Source organism: Heloderma suspectum, chromosome 13, assembly GCF_057233095.1.
Source record: "Heloderma suspectum isolate Gila_16-S chromosome 13, 16-S_ref, whole genome shotgun sequence".
Lineage (NCBI taxonomy): Eukaryota > Metazoa > Chordata > Lepidosauria > Squamata > Helodermatidae > Heloderma > Heloderma suspectum.
This window is the reverse complement of record NC_139470.1, coordinates 33,187,764-33,215,738: the sequence shown is the minus strand read 5'-3', so window position 1 is coordinate 33,215,738 and position 27,975 is coordinate 33,187,764. Positions and strand designations below refer to the sequence as shown.

Genomic DNA, 27,975 nt, shown 5'->3' with positions numbered 1-27,975 from the left:
AGGCTCCCAGGCGCGCCCCGGGCAGCCGCCCAGTCGCGCCGTCGCCGCCGCGCCTGCAGGATGCCCGTGTTCGTGCTGAGCACCAACGTCAGCCGGGCCGCCGTGCCCGAGGGCCTGCCCGGCGAGCTCACGCAGCAGCTGGCCGCGGCCGCCGGCAAGCCCGCCCAGGTGAGCGACGGGCGCCCCGCGGGGCCGCGCCCGAACGCCGGGCTCCGGCCTCGCCGCCCGGCCCGCGGGCACGTAGCCGAGGCCGCCCCGGGAAAGGCGCTCCGCGCGCTCGGGCTCCCCGCGTCGGCATCGCCCGGCCCGGCGGGCGGGGCGAGCGCAGCCCGCCTCTGCGCCGGCCGCGGGGCAGCGGACGCGGGCGGGCTCTGGCCCGGAGGGGAGAGCCCGGCCACCAGAGCGCGGGGCGCCCCGGCAGGCGGTCGGGCGCGAAGGCCAGGCCTCTTCCGCGCGTGCCGGGGCGCGGGCGCCCCTCGTGGCCGTCCCGGGGCCGGGGAGGCCCGGAGCTGGAGGCCGCCGCGTCCATCCGCGGCGAAGCAGAGCCGGCGCCTCGTCTCCGCGAGGAGCAGGGCTCTTGGGAGACCAGCGGGCCTCAGTGGCCCCTGCAGCCCCAGACACCCCAGCGCGGGGGCGCCGCGGAAACCCCGCTCCCCGCGGCGTCGGGAGGAGCGCAGCCGAGCTCGGAGGGGCAGCGCGGGGCGCGCAGATGATGCCAGCGCCCCCTGCGCCACGGAGCGGTGCCGGACTGGGAAACGCGCCTTGTGGCGTCGGGGAGGGGGGGGCAGGATGAATGCACGTTAGCTGGCCAGAGGGACGTAGAAACGCATGGAATTGAAGCTGTTAACGCCGCTCCTAGCCCGTGTACATCAATCCAGGCCAGAGGTAAAGGAAACCTCCTCGTTTCCTTCTGTCACAGTACGTTGCAATCCACATTGTGGCTGACCAGCTGATGTCCTTCGGGGGCTCCTCCGACCCTTGTGCCCTTTGTAGCCTGCACAGCATCGGCAAGATAAGTGGGCAGCAAAACAAGACCTACACGAAGCTGCTGTGTGACCTGCTCACTAAACACCTGCACATACCTGCGGACAGGTGAGATGCAAACCAAAAGGCAGCAGTGCCGGGGGCGAGGAAGGGAATGTGCTTGATGAACTGTGGGTGGCATTTCCTGCAGGGAGCGCGTCCCTGCCTCAGCCTTCCCACCCTGGTGCCCTCCAACTCCTGACCATTAGCCCTGCTGGCTTGGCTGATGAGAGTTCTAGTCCAAAACATCGGGAGGGCGCCAGGATGGGGCAGCTTGCTCTTCTGCCCGGATGCTAGCAGAATGGGGATGGGAGCAGCCGCTAGCCCTGCAGCTCCTTCCGGAGGTCATCCTGCAGTTTCTTTCTTCCGCAGGGTCTACATCAACTACTTCGACATGAATGCTGCCAACGTGGGATGGAACGGATCCACCTTTGCCTAGCAGGCCGCCTTTTGAGCAGCGGCCCCTTCGTGCCCCCCCCCCCGATGACCACAGCCACCTCTTCCCCCGCTTGGTGGCCCCTTGCAGGCACATCCGGCCGGCACGGTGTCTCTTTGTGCCGGGGAGGGCAAATAAAAGCGGAGAAGGCAGCCTGTGTGAGCGTCCAGTGTCTGGGCCGGGGGCGGCGCGGCGTCGAGGGGCTCCGCCCGAGGAGGGCAGGCTGCCGCCCCCTGCTGCAGGCCGTGTGCGCCGGGCGGCTGGGCCGCGGGCAGGTGCGGCGCGCCCCGGGCGCAGCTGGCCCCGGTGGGCTCGGGCGGCGGACCTGGGCGCTGCCCTCGCCGCGGCGCTGCTGGCGGAGGCCCGGCGCCTGCGGGCGCATCCTGGCGCGGCGCGTGGCCTGGGCGGGGGAGGCGCGGGGCTCCCTCCTCTGCCGCGCGGACACCGCGGCCCCCGGGCGGGGCGGGGCTCCGGGGCGGCGCCCTCGGCGGGCCGGCCTCCGCGCGGGCCCCGGGGCGCCCCGCCGGCTGCCGCCCCGCCCCTCGCGCCAGGCGCGGCCGCGTCATCGGGGAGCGCCGCGGAGCCGCCGCCCGAGCGGCCGAGTCCGGGCGCCATGGCGCTGTTCCGCGTGCGCAGGTGAGGCGCGGGCCAGGGTGCATGATCGCGGGGAGCTCCCTCGGCCTCGCCGGGCTGCTCTGCGTAGTGTGGGGGCGGCGGGGGGGGGCGAGTCGTGGGGGGGGGCCGCCGCCGCCGCCCTCCTCCACGTCGCCCCTTCGAGGTGGGAGCGGATCGCCGGGCTGTGTCAAAGTAGTGATTCCGCCTGTTGTGTATTGGAACCTTCAAAGGCTAAACAAACGCTAAAAGATTCGTAATTTTGAATACCTTTATCGTATTTACTCTTTTTTTGAAGTAAAAAGCCCCATCATATCAGCCTTTCTTTACAGGAAGGTGGTCCAATGCTGTTGCTATGTCCAGGGCCCAGTGCTCTAGCACATTTTTATGAATGACTTGGAGGAGGAGGTGCCGGGAATCCTGATCACATTTGCAGATGACACAAAATGGGGCGGGATAGCTAATACACAGGAAGACAGAAACAACATTCAAAGGGATCTGGATAGACTGGAGCGCTGGGCAGAAAACAGAATGACATTGAATAGGGATCATTGCCAAGTTCTGCACCTAGGAAAAGGGAACCAAATGCACAGTTACAAGTTGGGGGATACATGGGTCAACAACACTACAAGCGAGAAAGATCTTGGAATTGTTGTCGATCACAAGCTGAATATGAGCCAACCATGTGATGTGGCTGCCAAAAAGGCAAATGCCATCTTGGGCTGCATTAAGAGAAGCAGAGCTTCCAAATCCCGGGAAGTACTAGTCCCCCTCTACTCAGCACTGGCTAGGCCTCATCTGGAGTACTGTGTCCAGTTCTGGGCACCACACTTTAGGAAGGATGCAGACAAACGAGAGGGTTCAGAGGAGGGCAACAAAGATGATCAGGGGACTGGAAACAAAGCCCTATGAAAGAACTGGGCATGTTTAGCCTTGGGAAGAGAAGACTGAGGGGAGACAGGATAGCACTCTTCAAGTCCTTGAAAGGTTGTCACAGACAGGAAGGCCAGGATCTCTTCTCGATCATTCCAGAGTGCAGGACACGGAAGAATGGGCTCAAGTGACAAGAAGCCAGATTCCATCTGAACATCAGGAAAAATGTCCTGACTGTTGGAGCAATACGACAATGGAACCCATTCCCTAGGGAGGTGGTGGGCTCTCCCATACCAGAGGCATTCAAGACAAGGCTGGACAGCCATCTGTCAGGGATGCTCTGACTTGGATTCCTGCACTGAGCAGGGGATTGGACTCGATGGTCTTGTAGGCCCCTTCCAACCCTACTATTCTATGATTGCCCTTTTTTTGCACCCTTCCAGCTGTGCAGTACCCTTTGGGGGATCAAGGTGCGTTTCCGTTTGGGGTTGATAGTGCACTGTCTTTCCGTGTGACGGCCCATCTTGATTTGTCCTCCATTCTGAGCAGAATGTATTATGGTGTGTTCATTATATTGCATCTGGGGCTGTTGTGGAGAGCAGCCTTACTGCAATGTTTATTAGAACTCACCCCCCTACCCCTGAGCTTTATTGCCCCAACTAGCTTGAAGGAGCTGGAAGTTGCTTTTCTGCTTATCACTTTTGATCATCCAGTCACAACCAGGGTGGATTAAAAAAAAAAAAAGATCATTTAACACCCCCCCAAAACCCCATAAGTAAAATACTCAATTTCTCTCTTAATTAAAACATTACATAATTACAATTAAGACGCTAAACCAACACTTACAGACTCACAGTAATGAATTAGAGTGCAATACGATGCATGTTTAGACAGAAAATGTCCTACAGTTCTCAGCATGCCCCAGCCAGTTTAGCGTGCATAGGATTGCACCCTTAATAGCTCTGTTAGACTCGCACACATTGGTAGGAAATTCACTGAGCTTGTTAGCATGACACAACAACCCACCATGAGTTCGCATGACATGACAACCCACAGTAAGCTGGGCACCTGGCACAATGCAACAGCCGCTGCTCATAAATTAACCCACGGTGGGCTGTCATGTCATGCAAACCAGGTCATTGAATTAAAGGAAGTTCATCTATGGAAATGAAGAACCAATCTGATCATTTCTCAGATATAAATATTTATGCTCTACCGAAACATAGGCACTTCACTTTTACCTGATGGAAATTCCATTGTTGTCTGGTGCTTTGGTTTTGCCAGGGCAAGCTGGGCTAAGACAGTGCGAAGTAGAAAGGAGCAACACCCGAAAGGAAAAGGCAAAATTGTCCAGGGTGCATCTGCCTGTATTCCCATAGTTAAGCTGCAGTCTTATAACTACTTGCGTGGGAGTAAGCCCCATTGGGTAGAATCCAACTGTATCCTAATGACATTGCACTGACATAAATCAGTGCTTATTCAACTTAACTAGCACTTGTTAGAGCAATGGCAGATGGCTGCTTTTCCCCATTCCCTTCGCGAGCGCTAGTTTAGGTTGTGCACATGTTGATTTACGCTAGTACAGCGTCGTTGGCACTGGGGCACAGTTTATTTATGTATTAGATTTATTAGCCGCCCATCTAGCCGGCTAGCCGGCCACTCTAGGCGGTGTACAATACAAATAACACGAAGTACAACAGATTCACATAATCAGCTGAACAAAACAGCATCGCTCTAAAAAACCCTGCCCCACCCCAAATGCCTGCCTCAACAGATTTGTTGAGCTTACTTAAACCACATTTATGTATTTATCCCATTATCTTAATAGTCACATGGCAATAACGGCAAAAGAAATAAACTTTCCTTCCATCTACCCGTTAATAGCGGAAGGACAATAGTTATCTACTTCAAAGCAATAATGGCATGATTCATTCATGTATTTTGAAAATAAAAAGCACTTAAATATGTGTGCCCATCAAAGATGCAGGGATTTCAAGAGAAATTAACCAAGGAATGAGGTGTTTTTCTGAGCTGGAATTAAAGTCTGCAATTTGGAAACCCCTGGCAGCCAGTTCATATTTTGTTGGGCATAGAAAATGTAACATACCACCCTTGGGTTTTCTTTTTCTTTTTTTACATACCCTGGTAACGATCATAATTATTGAAAGCTGTTCCACAAAATGTAAAATTAGGCCTCAAATCTTTTCAGTGGGTAAAATAAAATGCCAATTAAACTTTATTCCACTGTTTGAGATTTCAGGAGTCAAGATGTGTGGAATTACCTGCCAAAAACACAACGTGAGGTGTCCACTGTAGGTCACAAAGTTCTTTGATGGGAGTTCCTTTTTCCTCCATAAATTCTTTGATTGTCTTCAGATGCTCTAGGAGACATCAGTTGAATTCTACCCATTGAACTCAATGGAACATAGTTCCAAGTAGACATGTATAGGATTGCGCCTCAAATTGTCATGGGTGCTGGTCCCTATATGGGAATACTTTAAACGTATTCCCACTACAGGTAAAAGCATGCAAAATATATATGGTGAGACAAAGAGATGCAAACCCTGCTTGTAAGCATGAAACAGTATAAATAATTCTCTATTAATTTGTACATTAACATAGTTTAGTGGTCAGACTTGCACCATTTTCCAGGAAATATATAAGAGTGTCAATGTGAAACTTGATTTTAAAAGTGATTTGAATAGTCTTAATTTAAATCAAGCCCCCCTGACCACAACTGCTGTGTTTGTTTTATTTATGAAAAGCTTTATATACAGCCCTTCGGCCATAAAAAAGGTTCCCCACAGTGATTTAAAAATCAGTTACACTTAAAACCAGAGAGCATTAAAACAAGCTAATAAATCCACAGGCAAGGGTTGAGGGGAGAGAGAAATAAAATACAGCAAAAGCTTGGTAGAATAAAAACACGTTAACTGCCTGCCCAAAAGACATCAGTGAAAGGAGAGACAGTAGGGCTGGTTCATGCCAGCAGCTGCTCACACAAGTTATCTACTCATGCAACCCCAGGGCAGTTTATAGTACACAGTTGTTGTTGTTCAGTCGTGTCCGACTCTTCGTGACCCCATGGACCATAGCACGCCAGGCCTTCCTGTCCTGCGCTCTCTCCCGGAGCGTGCTCAAGTTCATATTCATTGCATCCGTGATGCTATCTAGCCATCTCATCCTCTGCCGTCCCCTTCTCCTTTTGCCTTCAGTCTTTCCCAGCATCAGGGTCTTTTCCAGGGAGTTTTCTCTTCGCATTAGGTGGCCAAAATATTGGAGCTTCAGCTTCATTATCTGTCCTTCCAATGAGCACTCAGGGTTGATTTCCTTTAGGATGGACTGATTTGACCTCCTTGCAGTCCAGGGGACTTGTAAGAGTCTTCTCCAGCACCACAGTTCGAAAGCATCAATTCTTCGGCGCTCAGCCTTCCTTATACTCCAGCTCTCACAGCCATACATTACTACTGGGAAAACCATAGCTTTGATTAGACGGACCTTTGTCGGCAAGGTGATGTCTCTGCTTCTTACTATGCTGTCTAGGTTTGCCATAGCTTTCCTCCCAAGGAGCAAGCGTCTTTTAATTTCATGGCTACAGTCACAGTCTGTGGTGATCTTGGAGCCCAAGAAAGTAAAATCTGTCACTGCTTCCATTTCTTCCCCTTCTATATGCCAGGAAGTGATAGGGCCAGATGACATGATCTTAGTTTTTTTAATGTTGAGTTTCAAACCAGCTTTTGCACTCTCCTCTTTCACCCTCAACAAGAGGCTCCTGAGATCCTCTTCGCTTTCTGCCATTAGGGTGGTATCGTCTGCATATCGGAGGTTGTTGATAATTCTCCCGGCAATCTTAATTCCTACCTCTGATTCATCCAACCCGGCATTTCTCATGATGTACTCTGCATATAAGTTAAATAAGCAGGGTGACAATATGCAGCCTTGTCGTACTCCTTTCCCAATTTTGAACCAATCGGTTGTTCCATGTCTGGTTCTTACTGTTGCTTCTTGACCCTCGTACAGGTTTCTCAGCAGACAGGTAAGGTGGTCTGGTACTCCCATCACTTTAAGAATTTGCCACAGTTTGTTGTGATCCACACAATCAAAGGCTTTAGTGTAGTCAATGAAGCAGAAATAGACGTTTTTCTGGAATTCTCTTGCTTTCTCCATGATGCAGCGAATGTTGGCGATTTGATCTCTAGTTCCTCTGCCTCTTCTAAACCCAGCTTGTACTTCCGGTAGTTCTCGGTTCGCATACTGCTGAAGCCTAGCTTGTAGGATTTTGAGCATCACCTTGCTGGCATGTGAAATGAGCGCAATTGTGCGGTAGTTTGAACACTCTTTGGCATTGCCCTTCTTTGGAATTGGAATGTAAACTGACCTTTTCCAGTCTTGTGGCCACTGTTGAGTGTTCCAGATTTGTTGGCATATTGAATGCAGCACTTTAACAGCATCATCTTTTAGGATTTTAAATAGCTCAGCTGGAATACTGTCATCTCCGCTAGCATTGTTGTTACTAATGCTTCCTAAGGCCCACTTGACTTCACTCTCGAGGATGTCCGGCTCAAGTTCAGTGACCGCACTGTCATGGCTATCAGGGACATTCAGATCTTTCCTGTATAGTTCTTCTGTGTATTCTTGCCACCTCTTCTTAATCTCATCTGCTTCTGTGAGGTCCCTGCCTTCTTTGTCCTTTATCATGCCCGTCTTTGCACAAAACGTTCCCTTGAGATCTCCAATTTTCTTGAAGAGATCTCTAGTCTTTCCCATTCTGTTGTTTTCCTCGATTTCTTTGCATTGTTCATTTAAGAAGGCCTTCTTGTCTCTCCTTGCTATTCTCTGGAACTCTGCATTCAGTTGGGTATATCTTCCCCTTTCTCCCTTGCTTTTCGCTTCCCTTCTTTCCTCAGCTACTTGTAAAGCCTCATCAGACAGCCACTTGGCTTTCTTGCATTTCTTTTTCTTTGGGACGGATTTCGTTGCTGCCTCCTGAACAATGTTACGGACCTCCGTCCATAGTTCCTCAGGCACTCTGTCTATCAGGTCTAATCCCTGAAATCTATTCCTCACCTCCACTGTATATTCATCAGGGATATGATTTAGGTCATACCTGAACGGTTTAGTGGTTTTCCCGACGTTCTTCAATTTAAGCCGAAATTTTGCAAGAAGCAGCTCATGATCTGAGCCACAGTCAGCTCCAGGTCTTGTTTTTACTGACTGTATGGAGCTTCTCCATCTTTGGCTGCAAAGGACATAATCAATCTGATTTCGATATTGACCATCTGGTGACGTCCATGTGTAGAGTCGCCTCTTGTGCTGTTGGAAAAGAGTGTTTGCTATGATCAGCGTGTTCTCTTGGCAAAACTCTATTAGCTTTTGTCCTGCTTCATTTTGTACACCAAGGCCATGCCTGCCTGTTATCCCGGTGATTTCTTGACTTCCTACTTTAGCATTCCAATCCCCTATGATGAAGAGGACATCTTTTTTTGGTGTTAGTTCTAGAAGGTGTTGTAGGTCTACATAGAACCGATCAACCTCAGCTTCTTCGTCCTCAGTGGTTGGGGCATAGACTTGAATTACTGTGATGTTGAATGGTTTGCCTTGGATTCGTACTGAGATCATTCTATCATTTTTAAGATTGTACCCCAGTACTGCTTTTCCCACCCTTTTGTTGACTATGAGCGCTACTCCATTTCTTCTAAGGGATTCTTGGCCACAATAGTAGATATGATGGTCACCTGAATTAAATTCGCCCATGCCTGTCCATTTTAGTTCGCTGATTCCCAAGATGTCGATGTTCAATCTTGCCATCTCATGTTTGACCACCTCCAGCTTACCTTGATTCATTGATCTGACATTCCAGGTTCCTAAACAATATTGTTCTTTACAGCATCGGATTTTCTTTTCACCACCAGACACATCCACAGCTGAGTGTCCTTTCGGGTTTGGCCCAGCCGCTTCACTCTTTCTGGCGCTACTTGGAAATACCCTCTGCTCTTCCCCAGTAGCATATTGGACACCTTCCGACCTGAGGGGCTCATCTTCCGGCGTCATCTCTTTTAGCCTTGTGATACGTTCCATGGGGTTTTCTTGGCAAGAATACTGGAGTGGGTTGCCATTTCCTTCTCCAGTGGACCACATTTTGTCAGAACTCTCTGCCATGACCTGTCCGTCTTGGGTGGCCCTGCACGGCATAGCTTATGGCTTCACTGAGTTACGCAAGCCCCTTCGCCACAACAAGGCAGTGATCCATGAAGGGGTATAGTACACAGACAAACCATTAAATGTGTAGCTGATTTAAAACATTACGAACAACATTTAAGCAAAAGATTAAGCGCAAGAATTGAAAGCCAAGGGAGTGGAGAACTTAAAACTGCAACAATTGCCCTTGTGAAATCCACAGGTATGTTAGTGGTGAAGAGGATGACCCAGAAGACAAGTCACAAGTGCTCCTGCAACGGCTGCAGGACCAGGCACGAGCCCGGCAGCTGCAGAAACAGCGGAATGAGCCCATTTCTGCAGAACTGAGGGGACTGAAGAATGAAGTCTGTGGCTTGGTCTCTGAGAAGGCATCACAGTCGAAGAACAAAAAGAGGAGGCCAAGTGAGGGATCCTCTTTTGTCATAGGCCCTAGAAAGAGGAGAAGGAGGCTAGGTGTTGACGGGGAAGAAAGCTTGGGTGAGGCGGATGGTGGTCTTGGTTCCACCAGAAGTAAAAAGAATGGAGCAAAATCCAAAGTGCCCCAAGGAAGGACTGAAGCCAGTGAAGGTAAAACACACCGTGGGCGGCAGCTGGAAACTCTGGGAGGGGGCCAAAGTCAGGCATCTCTCATTGCCGGGCTGGGCTTAGGCTGCGAAACGCTGTCATCCGCACAGTCGGCAGCCCCCCGCTGTCTGAGCTGGGTCACTGATGTTCACCTTTTGAAGAGTCTAAGCATGGATTTGCCCTGCATGAACTGGCTCTGATGTCCGTAAATAGCAGCTGACGGGAGCATACGAGCAGCATAAGATGAGAGATGCTTTCCCAGGCAAGATGTGGCAGAAACCTCCACCAGTTGGGATTTCTGCATCCTGAAGTGTAGCTGCTTAGCAAAATTGCCATTGTCTTTCACGAGAGCTCTTCTCCCACTTCCCATTGCTTGCAGGAATAGGCCGCTTGTGTGAGCAGCTGCTGGTCCTGGCTTTTCTCCCCTAGTATCCCAGTCAGTGTAAAGGTAGCAGCTGCATGCTTTATTGACTGGCACTTTGGAGGCAGTTGGAATGGGTCTCCCTTTTGTGTGTTTTTGAAGCTCCTTCCCACCTGGAATCCCTCTTCTCTCCCCCACCCCCGCAAACTTTCCTTTTAGCTTCTTAGACGGCTATGAGCAACTTTTTTCTTATGTGATAATCAGGACTCAAATAATTTGTCGTACTTATTTTACCAGGAAGTGAAAGTAAGCCAGAGAGTCTTCTGGAAAACAGAGGTGGTGCGGCAGCAGGAGAGAGAGAGGAGGATGCCAGAGCCAGAGCGAGTCAAGGCCAAGAGGAGCAGATGATGTTGGCGCCGAGTCCAAAGGAGGGAACTCCTCCAATTTCTAGCATGATTGTTCTTGGCCACTGTGATCAAAAGACTGTGCAGAAGGTAACTGAGTCCGCCTTGAGAGGCTCCCACCCTTAAAGGCGGTGTAGGCATAATTTTAGAGAGAGAGAACTCACGGGCTGGAAATGATAATTGGTTATCCATGTGCGTTGCACCCTATACTTGATGCGGGCTGTAGATGTAAGTTGCAGTGAAGTCAGTGATACTTAATGTGAAGCAAAATGGGGAGGACCAAAGTGCCAATTGGGTTTGGTTATTTCTTAATGCCTGAATGTAACTCCATTTTAAGTCAGTTAGGGTGCAGTCCTGTGCATCTTTAGACACAAAAAGTCCTACAGTTCCCAGCATGCCCCAGCCAGCATGCCTGGCTGGAGGGATGCTAGGAGTTGCAGGACCTTTTTTCTGTCTAAACATGCATAGGATTGCAGCCTTATTCCCACATCTCCACCACCATCAGCTTTCCCCCCTTTTCCTACAATCGAGACCACATTTTATTGGTCCTAAATGAAGGGAGGGGGAAAATTACAGGGAAAAGAAACATTTGGAAACAAACTGTTCAGTTGGGAGACAGGGTGTGCCCTGTCTTCAAACTAGAGTCCAAGTTTCCTGTGTGCCTAATGAAGAGGGACAGAGCTGCGCATGCAGTTTTCTGGATCGTAGCCACAGTTTCTGTGTGCCTGTGTGTCTTTTCAGGTGCAGCCTCTTCTGCCTCAGTGGCTTGCTCAACCAAAGCTAGTCCAGAGACGGATCAAAGAGAACCTTCTCTCGCTTCAGGATGTTCCAGTAATCCACCCTAAAATCACAAAGAAACTGAAAGCAAATGGAATAGAATCTTTGTTTCCAGGTATCATAATAGTGTGGATGGTCATGAAATAGTAAGAACTTGTGTTTTGTCTTTATATATATAAAGCTGCAGTTTTAGGGGATCAGTGATACAAATGCTTTGTGACTAGCTGATAGGCATCTTTGCTTTTTAAATGAATGCTGGTGGGAGTTGTTTGCAGAGGTGCTACTTAAGGACACCTTAAGGTTACAGGTGCCCACTGTAACCTCCCTGCAATGGTTAATGTAGGGACAGATTTGATATTAAGTGTCTCCTTGGTTGCCAGTTACGTATTAGATATATAAAAGGAGTGGGTTTTAGTTGGTCTTTATCTGGGTTAGAGCTCTAGTATCTGAACATAGGGCTGGATATGAACATGTATTGTTTTTTGTATTCAGCTAGTTCCACCTTCTGTCGAGGTCTATGGATCCATTCTTGAGTTGGTGAGAGAGAAGTAGCCCCATGTTTAAGGCGTGTTTTAGACATTTATTGAAGACAGCTGTTAGCTCATGACTGGAGGAAAACCAAAGCAGTCTTTGTACCAACCTCATGATACTGTTGTGTGTGAGTGTGTGTGTGTGTGTGTGTGTGTGAGAGAGATTTTTTTGTTTATTTTGTTTAGTTTATTCTTTTGTAAACTGCTTTAGGATTTGTATAAAATGAGAAGTGGTATATAAATATTGCAAATAAATGCATGTTTTCTGAGAACCCTGGTATGGAGTGGCTGCAGGGATCCCTACAGGACACCCGTTTAAGGCAAGAGTGGGCAACTTTTTCCCATTGAGGACTGCATTCCCTCAGAGGGAATCCCTTGGAGGCCGCATGCCAGTAGGTGGGTGACCTACCCCACACTCTTCATCTTAACAACATGGCCACACTGTTTTTTTTCCCTCTCAAAAATAACAAAGAGTCTTGTAGCACCTTAAAGAGTAACAACTGTATTCTGCCATGGACACTGTCCGTGAAATCCTATGCCAGAATAAATGCATTAGTCTTTAAGATTCCACAAGACTATTGTTGTTTTGCTGTAGCAGACTAACACAGCTGTCCCTCTGGAAATTTTTCTCTCAAGAGATAAAGAGAAAATAAATAAATGAAAATATTAAAATTCCTAAGTCATCTTATTTATTCATTCATTCATTCATTCATTCATTTCATTTCTATACCGCCCAATAGCCGAAGCTCTCTGGGCGGTTCACAAAATCTTGAAATCCAGTATCTGTTCTTTCCTGTCCAAGGAGAAAAACTCTGAGAGCCTCTTCGAGAGAGAGAACCAGCTCGCTGAGTAGCTCTCCTCTCCACATATAGTAAAACCCCAAAGGGGCAGGAAACTGATTAACCTCTGGTTAAACTGGAAGCGCCTCTGGTTACATGAACGCGAGCGAGGCGATGGGCAGCCCCACTCCAGGGTGCCCAAGAAACAGGTTGCTGCAGGACAAGGGACAGTCGTTTGGAGAGAGCGGTCAGCTAGGTGGCATATGCCCCCCATTTCACACAGGGAGCTGTGTGCTTGCTGATGTAGGCCCTGGCCAGAGCGAGGGCTGCTTTGAAAGGAGGCTTGACTCTTCCTAAAATGGGGTCTTGACCATGGTGGTGGCTGGTTTTAAAGATGGAACTGGAGTTCTCCATAAGCAATCAAGAGCAGTCCCCTCTCCCCCAGTGCCCTCTTCAAGGGCTGGTTGTGCTGATCTCTCCTGCTCTCTTTCTTCAGTTCAGGCTGAGGTGATTCCAGTCATCTTGGAAAGCATGTCCACTGGATTCTTGGCTGGGAGGGGTGGCTACCAGCCAAGTGATATCTGTGTCTCGGCCCCCACAGGCAGCGGTAAAACACTGGCCTTCATCATTCCTGTGGTGCAGGTGAGCTTTGGGCGTGGCGAAGAGCGGCTGGGGGAGGGGTGTTCTGCACTAGCCTCATCCCAAGGTCTACAGCCAGAACAGAGCTGCCGCATGGGTCGAGAGGGGTAGTGGCTAGTTGACTGGAGCCCATTCTGTGCTGTCAGAGGAATTATCCCGGAAGCATCCAGAGGAGAACTGCTGGGCGCAAGTGCTGAAGTGTCAACGTGTGCCATCCTTTTGTCAAGCCAGCTTCAACACAGGAAGCAGGTTCTGTGGCTTTGGTGGTCACAGGCGCCCAGCACTTGCAAGCAGAGGAGCCCCTCCTCCCTCATGTCCTGCTGGCGTTTCTGAAGCCAGTCAAGCAGCCTCAAGAGCCATTTTCGATGTCATGGCAGCTCAGTGTGGGTTAATTTGCCTATGGGGGCTGTTGCGTTGTGCTGTGCACTTGCAGGCACCATTTTTGCACAGTGCCTGTGGGTGCCTGGCTTGCCATGGCTTGTCGTGTCGTGTGAGCCCAGGTGGCGGGGGTTGTTTGAGGGCTAGCCATGGGTTTTTTTAGGGTTGTCTAACCTTCAAACAACCCTTGTTGCCTGGGTGGGCACAACATAGCAAGCTGGGCACCATGCAAAAATGGCACCAACAGATGCGCAGCATGAGGCAACAGCCCCTGCAGGTAGATCAAGCCATGGTGGGCTGTTGTGTCATGTGAACCAGGTCCTTATAGGCAAGTGTTTGGTAGCCAAAGATGAGTCTGGGGCCTGTTTAAGCAGTGGGTCATTGGAAGAGTGTTTCATTTTAGCGGGCAAGATTAATTGCAGCAGTGTGTGAACCCCTAGTGTGAGCCTCCCCGCCCCCCCCCCCCCGTGCTCTCATTTCTCCTTCCAGCTCTTTTCTTGCTGCTGCCCCTCTCTTTCAGCCCTCCCTCCAGCCTTCATGCATCTCGCATAACTTGCAACATTTTAAGTCTTCAGGCTACAAAATCATGATTTTTTTGTATCAAATTCCATGCGCCTTGGATAAGAGGGGATGTCAAATTGAATAATGGGGGGAAGAATCCAGGCCATGCAGAGGCAAATTGCAGGCTGATGAATTTAGAGAGTGCTGTATAAAATGCTGCCTTGGAACTTAAGGTGATGAGCTAACACATTTTGGGGGGTGCCTGCACACATGTCTCTCCGTGTTGCTTTTTGCACACTGTTTGTGCAGAGTGCGAACAAGGAGCCCCTCGGCTCTTCCTGACCTCTGGTCTTTGTCTTGGCAGGCTCTGCTAGACCGAGTCGTTTGCCAGGTGCGGGCCCTGGCAGTCCTGCCCACCAAAGAGCTGGCACAGCAGGTACATCCCCGAGGAGAGCGGACCTTTCTGCCCCTGCTGGGTGTGCATCTTACCCAAGGAATGGGTTCCTCCAATGTGCCTCTCTGTCAAGATGTTGCAGGATCTTGTTGGTGATTTATAGGCATGGCATGCTCCCACCAGGTGCAAGATGGGTTGAGTGACAGGAACAGCTGGTTGTGGGATGAGCTGCTATGGGTGAAAAGCAAGGGGCTTGGGATGGAAAGAGAAACAAGCACCAGCCCTCCTGGGGGCGGGGGGGTCTGCAGACCTCCTGTCAACACTACAGCAGCCTGTTGGCCCTGCAGCAGAGCCTGAAGACAGCCCCACAGATCAGGGCCAGGCAGACGTCAAGCTTGTGAGGGTTACTTTATATTTTAGTAGAGCTCCAAGATCTACCAACCAGATCCAAAAGGCATACAATTAGCATTAAAGAAAAGGGTGCCTCTGAGCCCACTCTAATCCCAGGAATTTGTTTTTGATACCAGAATGGAACTGATTCCCAGTCCTTCACACAAAAATCTATTCTTCTTTACCACAAACTTTTTTCATTTCAGCAGCCCAAGTTAGGTGAAAAAAGTCATTTTGTTGCTATTGTGAACCAAGTGGGAGCCAGAAACCATTGCAGATCTACTTCAGATCACCCGGAGATCCACCCGCTATGTTCCAATTAACAAATCACTTATGTCAGGGACTGGGGAGGCAGAAGGTAGATACCTCCCCTCAGGACTGCCTTTAGCTGGCTGCTCTTGAGGGCTCCTTCTCTTCTAGGTTTCTCATTCACTCCTTTCTGTAGGTGGGTAAAGTGTTCAACATCTACACTGACGGGACAGGGCTGAAAGTGGTGCAGCTTACTGGGCAGAAATCTTTTGTGAAGGAGCAAGAGTCACTCGCTGAGAAAACGTAAGTTTAGCCTCTCTCTGGCTTCACACATTGATTTGATTCTGATGTGTGGCCCATTAACTTTGTCAGGAGGGGGCTGCAAACACCAGCCCTCCATACCCTGAGCAAGGAAGTTGTCTGATGCTGCTGCTCTTTAAAGGTTGCTTGGAGGGGAGCAGTTCTGCCTCAGCACTTATGGCCCACGCCTGCAGAGAGTGTGTGTACAGCTCCTTAGATAATGGTGGAATCTGGCACTTGGCACAGAATTGGGCTTTTAATAAAGAAACCAAGTTTCTAGTGCTCTTGGCTGTGCTGACCAGTTTGAGTAGTGACTTCGGAAGGCAGGTTTGGGCGGGGCTTCAGCCTGGAAACACGTGCTGCGAATCTCCCCCCGGGCTGCTGCTCCAATCTTGCGTCTAGACTAGGGCCAGTCCATTGTCCTCCCTCCCAGCCTTCCCATTGGGCAAAACCTGGGTCTTGAAAATCAGATTGTGCACACAAAGGGACTGTATAAAATGGTTGCCAAGTGGAGACACCCTGCCATGCTTGCCCAGGGCCCAAAGCGAGGCAACGTGTGGTTCCTAGGCAGCCTCACGAGGACAACAGTTGCAAGCTAGTGTGGAGCATTGTGGGTCCAGTAGTACAGAGCCCCTTTTGTTCAGCTGCGTTCCTGAGGAAATGATTGGCACTCAGCCTGACAGTACTGTAATTGTCGGGATTGATTCTGAGCGCAGGGAGATAGTCAGCAGCTCAGATTCAGAAGAGGAGCAGCCAGAACTGGGGGAGGTTTTTTCACAGGTCAGTTCCAATATGGATAGGTGTGCTTCTCAGGTTACCAACTCCCAGATGGCCGGGCATGAAGCTTCATCCCTACCCCCTCTGTGAGGAGCAGCGGGGAGGCGGAGGTGGGGCTTGAGGTCTGTGACCTAAGAGACGCCAGGCGGAGACGCAGAGCTAAGAGGGAAGTCTGGGGCGGAGCTCAGACGCTGGAACCCTTAGCGATGCGCGAGAGGATACGCGAGAGGCTACGCTGGGGAGCAGCAGGCGAGGGCGGGACCTCCCTCCCTCCCCCCCTCCCCAGGTCAGTCTAGCAGACAGCCGCCCTTCAACTTTCGTTTATGCCATTTGAATCCCCTGGAGGGATTCCTTTGTAGCCAGAGAGTCTTAGAGGACTTGCATCTGCAATGAACCTGTGAATAATGACTTAAAAGCGTGAGACTGAAGCCTCTCTTTTTGTGTTGTTTGTGAGTGCTTGAGGAAGGAGGGGGCCAAGGGAACCCTGACAGTAATATTCTCAGTACGTTGTAAGCTGTATTGAACCTCTGGGGTATGGCGGGAAAAAGATCCAGGTCTGAAATAAATCACCCCCTGACCTGAGGCCCCCAAATGCTGAAACAAGGGCTGGGCAGAAGACACCACTCATTATCTCTGGGCTCCTTTTCCCAGGCTGACTGGATTTCGCAGTCTGGCGGACATTGTTGTGGCCACTCCTGGGCGCCTCGTGGACCATCTCCAGCAGAGCCCCCAGTTCAGCTTGAGAGAGCTTCGCTTCCTGGTGAGGAGAAACCGTTTTCTTTCCCCCCGAACACGCACCAGGGAGCTCCAAGGTCCCACCATGCCTCTGACTGCCACAGAGCACCTGGGTGGGGATGGCGGGACGTCTTGGTGGGAAAGGCCCCCCTCACAAGCACAGCTCTCCTCAGCCCAGAGGTTGGGAGCAGATCAGTGTACACTCTGCTCAGGAAATCTATTGCAGCTGGTTTTTAAAGAATTGGCAAAATCAAAGCTATCCCCACCCCCAGCCCTGTCGCTGCTAAAAGCCAGCCAAATAAAGGCACCGCTTGGCATTCTCGGAGGATGGGTTGATTAGCCTCAGGATAGCTGGCGCGTGCAGCCCAAGGTGGGATTGTGAGGCTGCTGAGTGGAGGGTGCCACCGGCCCTCCTCCTCGCAGAGGTGGCCCGCGCGCGCTTGGGCCTGAAAGGCGGCCGACTGGGCCTGGGCAGGGCAAAGCCAGAGGAGGCTGGTGGGGGTCCGTAGCAGTCCTGACAGGCAAATTGGTTGTCCAACCTGGGCATAGGGGTGAAAGAGTAACGGAACCGTCTAGTAGCCGGTTCCATTCTCAGGGGATGCTCAAGCTTTGAGGAGCCCCAGGGAAAGAGTCCGACACTTGCGGGGCTGCCACCAAGAACCCATTTGCTGCATGGTTGAAGGGAAACAGGAGCAGTTAAGCATAGGCTTAAATCTCCCCCAGTGAAATAAATGGGAGCTTAATGTACTCCATTTTGGCAGAATCCTGCCACCACGTTGTTGTTTTGTTTTGTACATGTGCGGGGGGGGGGGGGTGTTACAGTGGCAGTTTTGTGGCCCTCAGAACAAGCTAAGCTTGCATGTGGCTAGTTCACTTCAACCACACAGCAAAGGGAAACAGCCCAACAACATTGTTCCCCACACATTGGTATTTGGGCCTTCTATCACACACAGCTTCATGCCCAGAAAGGCCCATTTGATGGATCATGGCAGGGCTCAACCCACGTGTGGAGTGAGATACGAAGTAAGAACACTTTGACCCATAATACCCCGTAACCCCTTAATATTGTTTTCTCTCTAAGTATCCGTGCTTTAATACATGAAGGGTTTCACTATTTACTTAACAAAGACCTTTCTGCTGGTACTTTCCATCAAGTGCCTTGTGTGGCCCGTGAAGTTGGGCTTTTCCTTCCTGCTCCAGGCTCTTACTGGCATCCGCTGGGTCCACAGCAATAAACCGCTAAAGCAAGCATCACCAGCCCAAGCGTGGACTGGCCAGTCCAGGACCCCTCAGGCCATTCCTGTGCTCTTCCCTCAAACCACGGCAGTCCTCTGTCCTTTCCCTGCTCCTTGGCAAGGCAAAGCCAGCTGGGGCTGCATGTTGGCCCCCAAGCCTGTCGACCCGATTCCACAAGCCGCATGTTGCCCGAACGCTTCTCTTCCGCCTGATTGCGTGTGATGCAGGTCATCGATGAAGCCGACCGCATGGTGGATGGTCTGCACCAGGACTGGCTGCAGCAGGTGGTGAAGGCCGCCTGCCGTGCTGGAGAGGGCGCTGGTCCCCCCAGGCTGTTCGGGCGGGCAGAGCAGGGGCCTCCCATCACAGCCGCCAGGTGAGGCGCTGAACCCCCTGCCTCTGGCAGGCAAGACGGTCATGGCGGGGAGCCCCCGCCGCCTGTCTCCTGGGAGCCCCCCCTTCCAAATTCAGGCCTTGCGCAGAGACTGCCCGCCGTGTCGGGGAGGGGCTGCTGCGTGGGAGGTGGCCTTGTGGATATGTCCACAGAATTCCGCATCCGCCTGCAGAGTGAAGCAGGCCTGGGCGGGGCTGCCCAAAGAGGCGCAGGGGAGGTGTTTTGTTTGGAGCTGCCGGGCTCACGTTTGTTCTTCCCGGGGCTTTCTGCTTTCCAGGGCTTGCTGTCCTCGGCTCCCTCTGCAGAAGCTCCTCTTCTCAGCCACTCTGACGCGTGACCCCGAGAAGCTGCAGCAGCTCGGCCTCTACCAGCCTCGCCTCTTCATGCCAGTCTCCTCTGAGAAACAGGCTGAGGTCCAACAGGAATCCGAGAAGAAATATACCCTCCCTGAGGGGCTCTCAGTAAGGAGTGTGGCTTGTTGGGGGTGCTTGTTGCCACATCTGGTGGCGCGAGGGCGCCTTTCCGCTGAGTGCGTGGTGGATGAGGGCAGGACCCACTGCCTCTCCAGCAAATGCCTCTTGCGACATCTGTTTCCACAGGAGGGCCAAGACAGTGTAAAGGGGCAAGTGTTTGGAGAAGCAACCCGTAACTGGAGGGCAGGGGGCAGGCAGAAATCCTTCCTTTTTGGCAGCAGACTCCTTAGGACCCGGGAAATCTATACAGGGCATCAGGCCTAAGAAGTTCCTGGGAGAACAGGGAAAGCTGGGAAAAGGGCTACCTTCATTTACATAATTTCTGTCCTGCACCATCAGCATAAGTGTATGTTCCTAGACTGGCTAACAAAGTAGTAAGATATAATAAAATAATGCAGCAGACTGAAACAACCCCTCAGTGGCTAGTTACTGGACACTGGTTTTGGAACTAAGCACCTAGATTTTGTAGCTGGTGATTTTGTGGCGGCTTCAGTCTTTTGAAGATGAAGCAGACACCATAGGAAGATGTATAAAAGCTGCTGTTTCTAAACTGGTAACCTGTGGCTGGGGTGTCTAAACTCGGTGTCTTGAAGCGTGATGTGAACTGTCAGTTCTGAAATTGATATGGTTGGGTTGCAGGAAATATACAGTGACTGTCTTAAATGGTTAACTGGAAACACAATCCCTGTAAAGCTGCATGTTGGCGTCACTTGGCTGAGAAGCAAACGTCTCGGCCATTTGGCATGCAGGGTGTTCTGTTCCTGGTTGGGGAAACCCTGCCCAGGGGTCTGCCGAGTGGCAACAGAAGGCGCTGCGCCGGGTGACGAGCCCCTGTGCTAAAGCTGTCCCTTCTCGCTTCCTCCAGCAATACTACGTGCCCTGCAGCCTGAGCTGGAAGCCACTGTTCCTCTTGCATTTCCTGCTGAGGCTGAAATTCTCCCGAGTGCTCTGCTTCACCAACAGCAAAGAGACTTCACACAGGTGAGGTGTTGCAGCAGAGTCTACTGCAGGCTGGGCTGGCGTCTGCCTTTGGTAGGCCACTGGTCCGTCTCCTTCAGGTCAGCTGAGCTGGCTGGCAGTGGCTTCCAGGAGTGCGCTTTCCCAGCGCTGCGGGGCTTGGCCCAGAGACTTCTCCTTGGCCACTGCACCGTGCTCCCTCCCCTCTCCCTTTCCCAGGCTGTTCCTGCTGATCCGAGCCTTTGGTGGAGTGAATGTGGCTGAGTTTTCTTCTAGGCTGAGTCCAAGCCAACGGAAGCAGACGCTGAAGGCATTTGAACAGGGGAAGATCCAGCTGTGAGTGTCTCCAGGGGGAGTTCTGACATCCTCATGTTCGGAAGATGTCAGGCCCCTGCTAGTCCAGCTCCACACTACAAATCTGCCAATTTGCCCATTGGTCTTAGGATGTGGAGCTGGGGTGGTGCAGTGCAAGGAACGGTTGCCGCAGTTCAGAGCAGAGCCTCAGGGCCAGGGCCGAGTCCAGCCCCGCGGGCTCCCCAGTCGTCCATGTCCCTTCCCAGGGGTGCTGGTGGTGCAAAGCTGGGTCAGCTGGAAGAGCACATGCTTCCCTTGGGAGGTCTCTCTCCTCCCTTAGGACCCCTGGAGGACCCCTCCAGCATCTTTGCCAAGGCCTGGTCCTGTCCATGGATGGATTAACTGGGCCCCAGCAGCTGCATGTTGGTTGTGCTCAACTCTGCTGTCTCGGTCCTGTAGACTCAGGCAATTCATGGGCCCCTGTGTATGTGTATGTTTCTGAACAGTTTGATCAGCACAGATGCCACTGCTCGAGGGATTGACATTGGCGGAGTGAAATGTGTCATCAGCTACGATGCACCTCAGTTCATCAGGACCTACATTCACAGGTAATTTCCTCTGAGGAGGTTTTTTCGAATGGCTTGGATGGGTTTGCTCTTTCTCTGCAAGCAGCAGCCTTCCAGTTGCGGCTGGGATAAGACTGCCCAGAAGAGCCGTCATGTAACAGGCCGCTCTTCCACTGTTTTCAGGGTGGGCAGGACAGCTCGTGCTGGGAAAGCTGGCCTGGCCTTCACCATGCTGCTGAAACAACAGGTATGTTCCCAGGCTGGGGACCGGGGGTGTGTGTGATGATGTCACACATCATATATGGAGTTTGCAAGTATAATAATGCTAATATTATTAATAAAGCCAAAATGCCAAGATATTTTCGCATAAAGCTCTCCCCGCCATTAACAGAGTAAGCATTCCTGTTATGACTCTGTGTTTATGCTGAGCATCTCTCGGGTGAGACTGGGATGAGTGACAGGAAGAATGGTGGATATGCATATGTGTGATGAGTGAAGAGGGGAGTGAAGTGTGTGGGCTGTGCTGTGTGAGTCAGTGAAGGATCAGAGGTAGGGAACTGATGCGTTAAAATTTTAGAACAATGGGAGTGACGGTCTGTGGTGATTGTGAAGTGTTTGATTTGAGAATGTGATCTGGGGTATGGTGCATGAGAGAACGTACATGAATAGAACCATTAAGAGTTACATATTTACTATTCAACAACTTATTGCTGTAATTAATTGAGTTTATTTGTTTAACCAAATCCTATGCCTTCTGCTGTTGGCTACCTAAGGGGAAGGTAGTAAAGAAAACAGTGCAGGTGATAATAAAAGTCTGTGTGTTCTCACAGATATTGTACAGAGTACAGGGCTGGACCTGAGCCGTAAAGGTCCTGGTGGCAGCGTGACTGTGTGGGGAGAAGGTGTTTCCTTCTTGGGTGAGAAAGGCCTTAGAGATGGGGAATGCTCACTTGGAGAAGTCAGGAATACAGTGGGATACGAGGAGAAAGTGTGTTGAACTTGCAATCCAAGAAAAGAGTTGTTGAATTTGAAGTGTGAGAGAAACTGTGAGGAAAAATGGAAGAATTTATGAGCATGAAAAAAGAGGCACTTGTGGAGAAGTGCAAAGCATTAAATGTTTCTTATGAGGGGAAAAGTGTAGAAGAATTGAGAGTGATGTTGATACAACATCCAGTGAAAGCTTCTAGTGAAGCGGGGGCAGAGAAAAATTGTGAGGTAAAAACCACAGGCCCAACGTATTTAGAGATTCTGAGGGACCAAATTGGATTAGAGTCATGGAAGAGGAAGAAAAGAGAGACAAGTGGAAATGGAGGAGGATAGGCAACGTACATATGAAATGGAGGAGAAAGAGGGACAATGTGGAATTAGAAGCCAAGTTAGATAATTGTTTCCTGTCGCTGAGCTGAGCAGAGCAGAGGAAGCTGCTCCAGCTGGTCTGGAGGCTATACAAGCATGCAAGCTCCCAGAGAGCGGGTGAACACAGGGAGCAACCAGGGAGAGCAAACAGGAGCTTGGCAGAGGAGGTCAAGGGGGAGGTCCCTAACAAATAATTTTTTCAATTTCTTTTCTTGTAACACACACTTCCATTCTAGTGGGGCTCTGTTGTTAACCTCCAGTGAATAGAGGACAAAGCATAGGCCATCCCAGTACCATGAGAAAGGTAGAAACATAAAGGAAATAGAGACTATGGAAGGAAAAGACTCTCCAGTGGTGGTGACCTGCAAGGTCTCTGCCGTGTTTGTTTTCTTGCCTGAGATTAACATGGCCTACACCTGCAACAAGTGCAAGTTGATTGCACTGCTGGAAGAAAAAGTAAGAGGACTGGAGCGACGAGTGTCAACCCTCCAGGGAATAAGAGAAGACAAAGAGTTCTTGGACAGAATGGTGGAACTACAGCAGCAAAGCAAAGTACAGGAGCTAGAAGAGCAACAGCAAGCTGAGGCAGAAGAGAAAACTGCTAAAGCGAGGAAAAACAAAGTAGAGGATACTCCTTGGAAAAGGGCGACAGGAGCAGAAGAACTAGACGCCACTCTGCACCAGTGGAAGCAGTGGAACTATGGAACCGTTTACAGGTACTTGTGGATGAGACTGGAGGACAGCCTGCAGAGGAAGAGTTACAGGGGAACCTGCATGAGAGCGAGCAAGAGGCTGAAGGTCAGTCAAGCAGAGGCGATGAAACCAAGGCCTACAACAACAAGAAGAGAAAAGTAGTAGTGGGAGACTCCTTGCTGTGTGGGATCAAAACCCAAGTATGTCGCGAAGACCCGTGGACTCGCCATGTATACTGACTCACGGGAGGATGGATTAGAGACGTGACTGAAGGGTTCCCTGCACTCTTAAAGCCCACTGACCGGTATCCCTTTCTTCTCATCCATGAGGGAACAAATGATACAGCCAAGCGGAGCTATGAAGAAATCACACCAGGCTTTGAAGCTTTGGGAAGGAAACTCAAGAACTCTGGGGCCCAGATAGTTTTCTCATCCATCCTTCCAGTAGTTAGAAGAAGGATAGAAAGGGGAAGAAAAATACTCCGGCTACGAAGGTGGTGCCGGCGTGAGAGATTTGGATTCTAGGACCATGGGCTATACTTCCTGGAAGATGGACTGTTGGCGAAGGATGGGTTGCATGTCACAAGGGCTGGAAAGAAAGTGTTTGGCCACAGCATGAAGAACTTCATCAGGAGGGCTTTAAATTGAGGGAGGGAGATGTAAAGTTGGTGGTAACAGTGGATGAAGGCTTATGCACCACAGTGGAGAGAACAGCTCTAATAGCGCCCAATAAAGGTCTTCCAAAAAATGTAGGAAGAAGGCCAGAATATAAAGCACATGGTCTTTGATGTCTATATACTAATACCCAGAGTATGGGAAGCAAACAGAACAAACTTGAACTCTTAATACAGGAGGGAAAATACAACTTGACAGGTGTAACTGAAACTTGGTGGATGACTCCCATGACTGGAAAACAGCAGTTGAAGTATATAACTTGTTCAAAAAGAACAGAAGGAACAGAAAGGGAGGCGGAGTTGCACTATATGTTAAAAATACATATCTCTGCACAGAAATACAGGAGGATGAGTTTGGTAGCCCCATCGAGAGCATCTGGGTCATCGAATAGTGGGGTTGGAAGGGGCCTATAAGATCATCGAGGCCAACCCCCTAATAGAAGTATAGCTTCCAAATCCCGGGAAGTACTAGTTCCCCTCTACTCAGCACTAGTTAAGCCTCATCTTGGATACTGTGTCCATTTCTGGGCACCACACTTTAAGAAGGATGCAGACAAACTGGAGAGGGGTCAGAGGAGAGCAATGAAGATGATCAGGGGACTGGAAACAAATCCCTATGAGGAGAGACTGAAAGAACTGGGCATGTTTAGCCTTGGGAAGAGAAGACTGAGGGGAGATAGGATAGCCCTCTTCAAGTCCTTGAAAGGTTGTCACAGAGAGGAAGGCCAGGATCTCTTCTCCATCCTCCCAGAGTGCAGGACACGGAAGAATGGGCTCAAGTGACAGGAAGCCAGATTCTGGCTGAACATCAGGAAAAACTTCCTGACTGTCAGAGCAATACAACAATGGAACCGATTCCCTAGGGAGGTGGGGGGCTCTCCCACACTGGAGGCGTTCAAGACAAGGCTGGACAGCCACCTGTCAGGGATGCTTTGACTTGGATTCCTGCATTGAGCCAGGGGGTTGGATTCGATGGTCTTACAGGCCCCTTCCAATCCTACTATTCTATGATTCTGGAAGCAGAGAAATTGAAGATGGAAGGAGAGAGGCTGAGAATTGAAATGGAAGAAAAGGATAAGCAATAATAATTTGAGATGGAGAAATTTAGAGCTGAACAGAGGTGGAGGGAAAAGCAGGGAGAACCGGAGGAAGAGAGGGCAAAGACTGGAGCCTTAACATTCCTAGAATAACTCCCAGGGGTTTTACTGCTGATGTGGCAGGCAAAGACCCTCAAGTTTTCCTCTCAACCTTTGGAAAAGCAGCACATCTGCAGGGTATCCCTGAAGAAGAATATATGGAACGCCTTCCCACACAGATGAAAGCTGAATTGGCAGCGGTCTGGAATAGCTTTTCCTCAGATTGCTGCATTGACCTATGGTGAATACGAAGAAGCTGTGTTTAAACGATTCAGACTAGGACCAGATAACTTCAGAAAACAGTTTAGGCCCTGTCACTGACAAGCTGGCAGGCCTTCTGTGGAGCTGGGTGCTAAGCTCGCTGTCTGATTTGATAAATCGAAAAGCAGCGCCAAAGCAGACACAAAGGAGAGAATGAGAGATGTGATGATCTTAGATCAGTTCCTATTGCAGCTACCTGTCGAAATCCATCTGTTAGTGAAGGACAAAGCCCCTCAAAACGCCCACGAGGCCGCTGACTTTGCTGACCAGCTATGAGCAGAGGGGGCAGGGCAGGAACGTCACGGGGGTGTCTCTGCTCCCCCTGCAAGAACCCAGGTGCCGCGCTCCAAACGTGCCATGGAGGCTCCTGCTGGCGCAGCACGTCCTGCTCCTCAGAGGAGTTCAAGACGTCCTGGCGAGAGCTGGAGCAGCAGAGGCCCAGGAAGGAAGGGGGACGGCCGAGGGGGGACCGGCTCGGGCAGGGGACTTTGTGGGTGCCAAGGTCGCCCTGCGCGATGGCTGCCCTCCATGGCCTGTCCTCCCCGTCCATTTCCTAGGCCTGTATCCAGCCTCCCTTCCACTGAGCCATGTTGTGGGTCAGTGGGGCACTTTTTCAACCATCTGCGGTGTTTTGGGGGGGCAGAGGGCGTGGTGTTCACCTGCTTTTTGTCTCCAGGAATGCAAGTTCTTGAAGATGCTGAGGGAAGCTGGCCTGCCAGGGTTGGCGCGGCAGCAGGTGAAGCGCGAGTCCATTCAGCCTCTCCTCCAGCCATACCAGGATGCGCTGGCCAAACTGCAGCAGGTTGTCAAGGTAGCCCTGGTGCGGAGGGGGGGGCGGTGTTTGTAGCTTCCCGGGCCACTGGGGTGTTGGAAGAAATGGGCCCTTGGCTTGGGACAGTGCACAAACGGTCACAGCTGTTGTGCATATTCTGTGCTTTTAGAAACAGGCATTCTGCATCAACACGGCCTGTGGAAACGTGCGCCCTCCTGTTCTGCTAGGCGGGGGGGCAGCTGGGAATGCTGCGCAGCCCCCCGGCCACTGGCAACCTGCCTGCGTGCCGCTCTGGCTCCTGAGTTCGCCGCTGAGGCGCGGTTGACGCTGTTCTGCAGCCCTCGGGCTTGGAAACCCAGAAGCCGAGATGGTCACAGTCGAGAACGCCGCGGCTGATCCCGCTCCCGCGCGTCAGTGGGGGGATTGCAGCGCACGCAGCCCTCCCGATGACCGCGCGTGGCTCTTCTTTCTAAGGAAGGGGGTCGGGAGATGCTGCCAGGCAGGGGCAGTGGGCAGGCTCCCAGGTCCAGCTGCAGCTGAGGCCACCGTGGCACTTGGCAGGGCGGGGGAGGCCCCCACCGCGTGGCTCTTCGCCCTGCCTCTGCAGGCGGGTGGTGGCCCTGGCCGAAGTAGGCGGGGGGCAGCCCAGGCCAGCCCACGTTGGACACAGCTCCCAGCATTCCAGACCCGTTGCCACGCCGGCTGGGGCTGACAGGGGTTGAAATCCAGGAGATCTGGAGGACCCCAGGCTGACTAGACCTGCTGGCTGGTCTAGCCAGCCAGCAGGAAGAGGAGGGGGCCCCATGGGTCTCTTGGCCACATAGAGAGCTTCTCCCTTTGGGGTCTGCCCGTGCCCCCCCCCCCCCCCCGGGCTGGAGCTTGTGCAGAGCGGTTGCAACTGGCCACTTCACTTGGCTGTGGGAATCAGGGAGAGGCTTCCAGACTGCTAACGGCCGCCTTTCTGGAATTGGCTTGGCTGTGATCACTCTCGGGGTGGGGGAGCTGTCAGCATTCGCCGCCCAGGTGCCCGGAAGCCTTGACCACCTCCTTCCCCCTCTTTCCTCAACAGGAGGAGCGCGCCGAGAGGAGAGCCTGAGGCAGCCAAGGGGCGTGAACCCGCGTGTGGGCAGGAGGTGGCGCTGCAAACACGCCGGGGCTGGAGCGGGCCGGCGTCGGCCTCTGGCCTCTTGAGTGCACAACGTTCCGAGTCAGCTGCCAGGGGTTCAGGGCACCCCGACGCAGCAGGAGGCGAGCAGCGCATCCGCCCCACAGCCCGGGCCGAGCATGCTGCCAGCCTGCTGTCATTGCACAGGGACACAGGGCCACCCTCAGTCCTAGAAGGCCAGCATTTTCAGATGATGGTGGCTCTCTCCCAGTGGGCCTGGCCAGGCAGCAAAGGAGAGCTCCTAGCCTCTCCTTCGGAGCAGAGCCAGTCCCCTTGGCCCTCGCCTGACGAAGCGCAGCGCCCTTGTCCCTTGGGAAGGGATCAGTGTCCGCTGTGCCCCGTTGCCCCCGAAGAGCTGCGCTGTCTGCCCAGGCCCTTGTCCTTGTCTGCCCAGGCGTGCCTCCAGCTGCTGTGGCTGCTCCTCCAGCCAGAGCTCCATCTCTGCGAAGAAGAGGAGGAGACTCTCAGGCATGATTTAAATGGCAATGTGGCTTCTGCTTTTTGTGTGTTTGAGAGAGGGGGTTAATGAGTTGTGCTTAGGAGTAGCCTTGTCATTGAGATGGAAATCTTAATTCCTCCTGAACGCTGAACAGCATAGCTCTATTTCCAGATGTGACGGTAGCATCCTGCTGGTGCTGAGTTGTAGAAGTGAATCACACATGTATGAAGAAGGGCTGCTGTTTGTCAGGCCTGAATCTGCTACCTAGCAGCTTGGCTGTTTGAGACGTACCAGTACGAAAGGAGGAGAAAACAATCTCAATGGACTCTACATCATTTGTTATTTCCCAGCTTACGTGCCCTTTTTCTAAACTAAGGAGCCTCAACCACCACTTGTAGAGAAGTTGCCCTGAACCTGTAATCTCCTGAGTTGCCCTCTTCTATTCCTTTTCAGCTCCAGGGTATATTTTTGAAGCTGGGGAAGCAAAACCTAGGCAAACCAGGCTAGGCAAATTACATTGTCATAGTAAAGACTGGAGGGGTGTTGCTCGTGGATTTCTGAAAAGGTTATGCGTTGTATGAATCCAGACTCCTTGGGTTTTGTAAAGTCTGTGCAAAGCAATAAAAGCTCTGCAGTGAAA

General features: G+C 51.6%; 2 protein-coding genes across 6 annotated transcripts; both read left to right on the top strand.

Moving 5' to 3' along the window:
- The first annotated feature begins 8 nt into the window (after positions 1 to 8).
- On the top strand, positions 9 to 1,765 carry MIF (macrophage migration inhibitory factor). Its single transcript, XM_084819970.1, has 3 exons — positions 9 to 168; positions 920 to 1,092; positions 1,396 to 1,765. Exons 1-3 carry the CDS (start codon positions 61 to 63, stop codon positions 1,460 to 1,462), a joined length of 348 nt encoding a protein of 115 aa, XP_084676096.1. The 5' UTR covers positions 9 to 60; the 3' UTR covers positions 1,463 to 1,765.
- On the top strand, positions 1,507 to 27,975 carry DDX51 (DEAD-box helicase 51). 5 transcript variants are annotated; one of them, XR_014785758.1, is made up of 17 exons: positions 2,039 to 2,095; positions 9,345 to 9,709; positions 10,365 to 10,561; positions 11,213 to 11,363; positions 13,054 to 13,199; positions 14,440 to 14,511; positions 15,305 to 15,411; positions 16,837 to 16,945; positions 18,384 to 18,532; positions 18,828 to 19,011; positions 19,889 to 20,004; positions 20,200 to 20,316; positions 20,781 to 20,882; positions 21,024 to 21,087; positions 25,636 to 25,770; positions 25,901 to 26,141; positions 26,801 to 27,975. XR_014785758.1 is itself a non-coding variant. In XM_084819969.1 (16 exons), the coding sequence occupies exons 1-16, from the start codon at positions 2,073 to 2,075 to the stop codon at positions 26,825 to 26,827; spliced, it is 2,064 nt and encodes a 687-aa protein (XP_084676095.1). In that variant the 5' UTR covers positions 2,039 to 2,072; the 3' UTR covers positions 26,828 to 27,975. The 5 variants fall into 5 exon arrangements, 2 of the variants coding, with proteins under 2 accessions (XP_084676093.1, XP_084676095.1); XR_014785757.1 differs by lacking the exon at positions 9,345 to 9,709 and having other exon boundaries at positions 1,507 to 2,095; XM_084819969.1 differs by lacking the exon at positions 25,901 to 26,141.

Coding starts and splice junctions, on each gene's coding strand:
- MIF (XM_084819970.1), top strand. CDS start 61: ATGCCCGTGTTCGTGCTGAGCACCAACGTCAGCCGGGCCGCCGTGCCC. Junction 169..919: donor CCGCCGGCAAGCCCGCCCAG/GTGAGCGACGGG, acceptor CTTCTGTCACAG/TACGTTGCAATCCACATTGT. Junction 1,093..1,395: donor CTGCACATACCTGCGGACAG/GTGAGATGCAAA, acceptor TTTCTTCCGCAG/GGTCTACATCAACTACTTCG.
- DDX51 (XM_084819967.1), top strand. CDS start 1,507: ATGACCACAGCCACCTCTTCCCCCGCTTGGTGGCCCCTTGCAGGCACA. Junction 16,946..18,383: donor TGAGAGAGCTTCGCTTCCTG/GTGAGGAGAAAC, acceptor CGTGTGATGCAG/GTCATCGATGAAGCCGACCG. Junction 21,088..25,635: donor CCATGCTGCTGAAACAACAG/GTATGTTCCCAG, acceptor TTTTGTCTCCAG/GAATGCAAGTTCTTGAAGAT.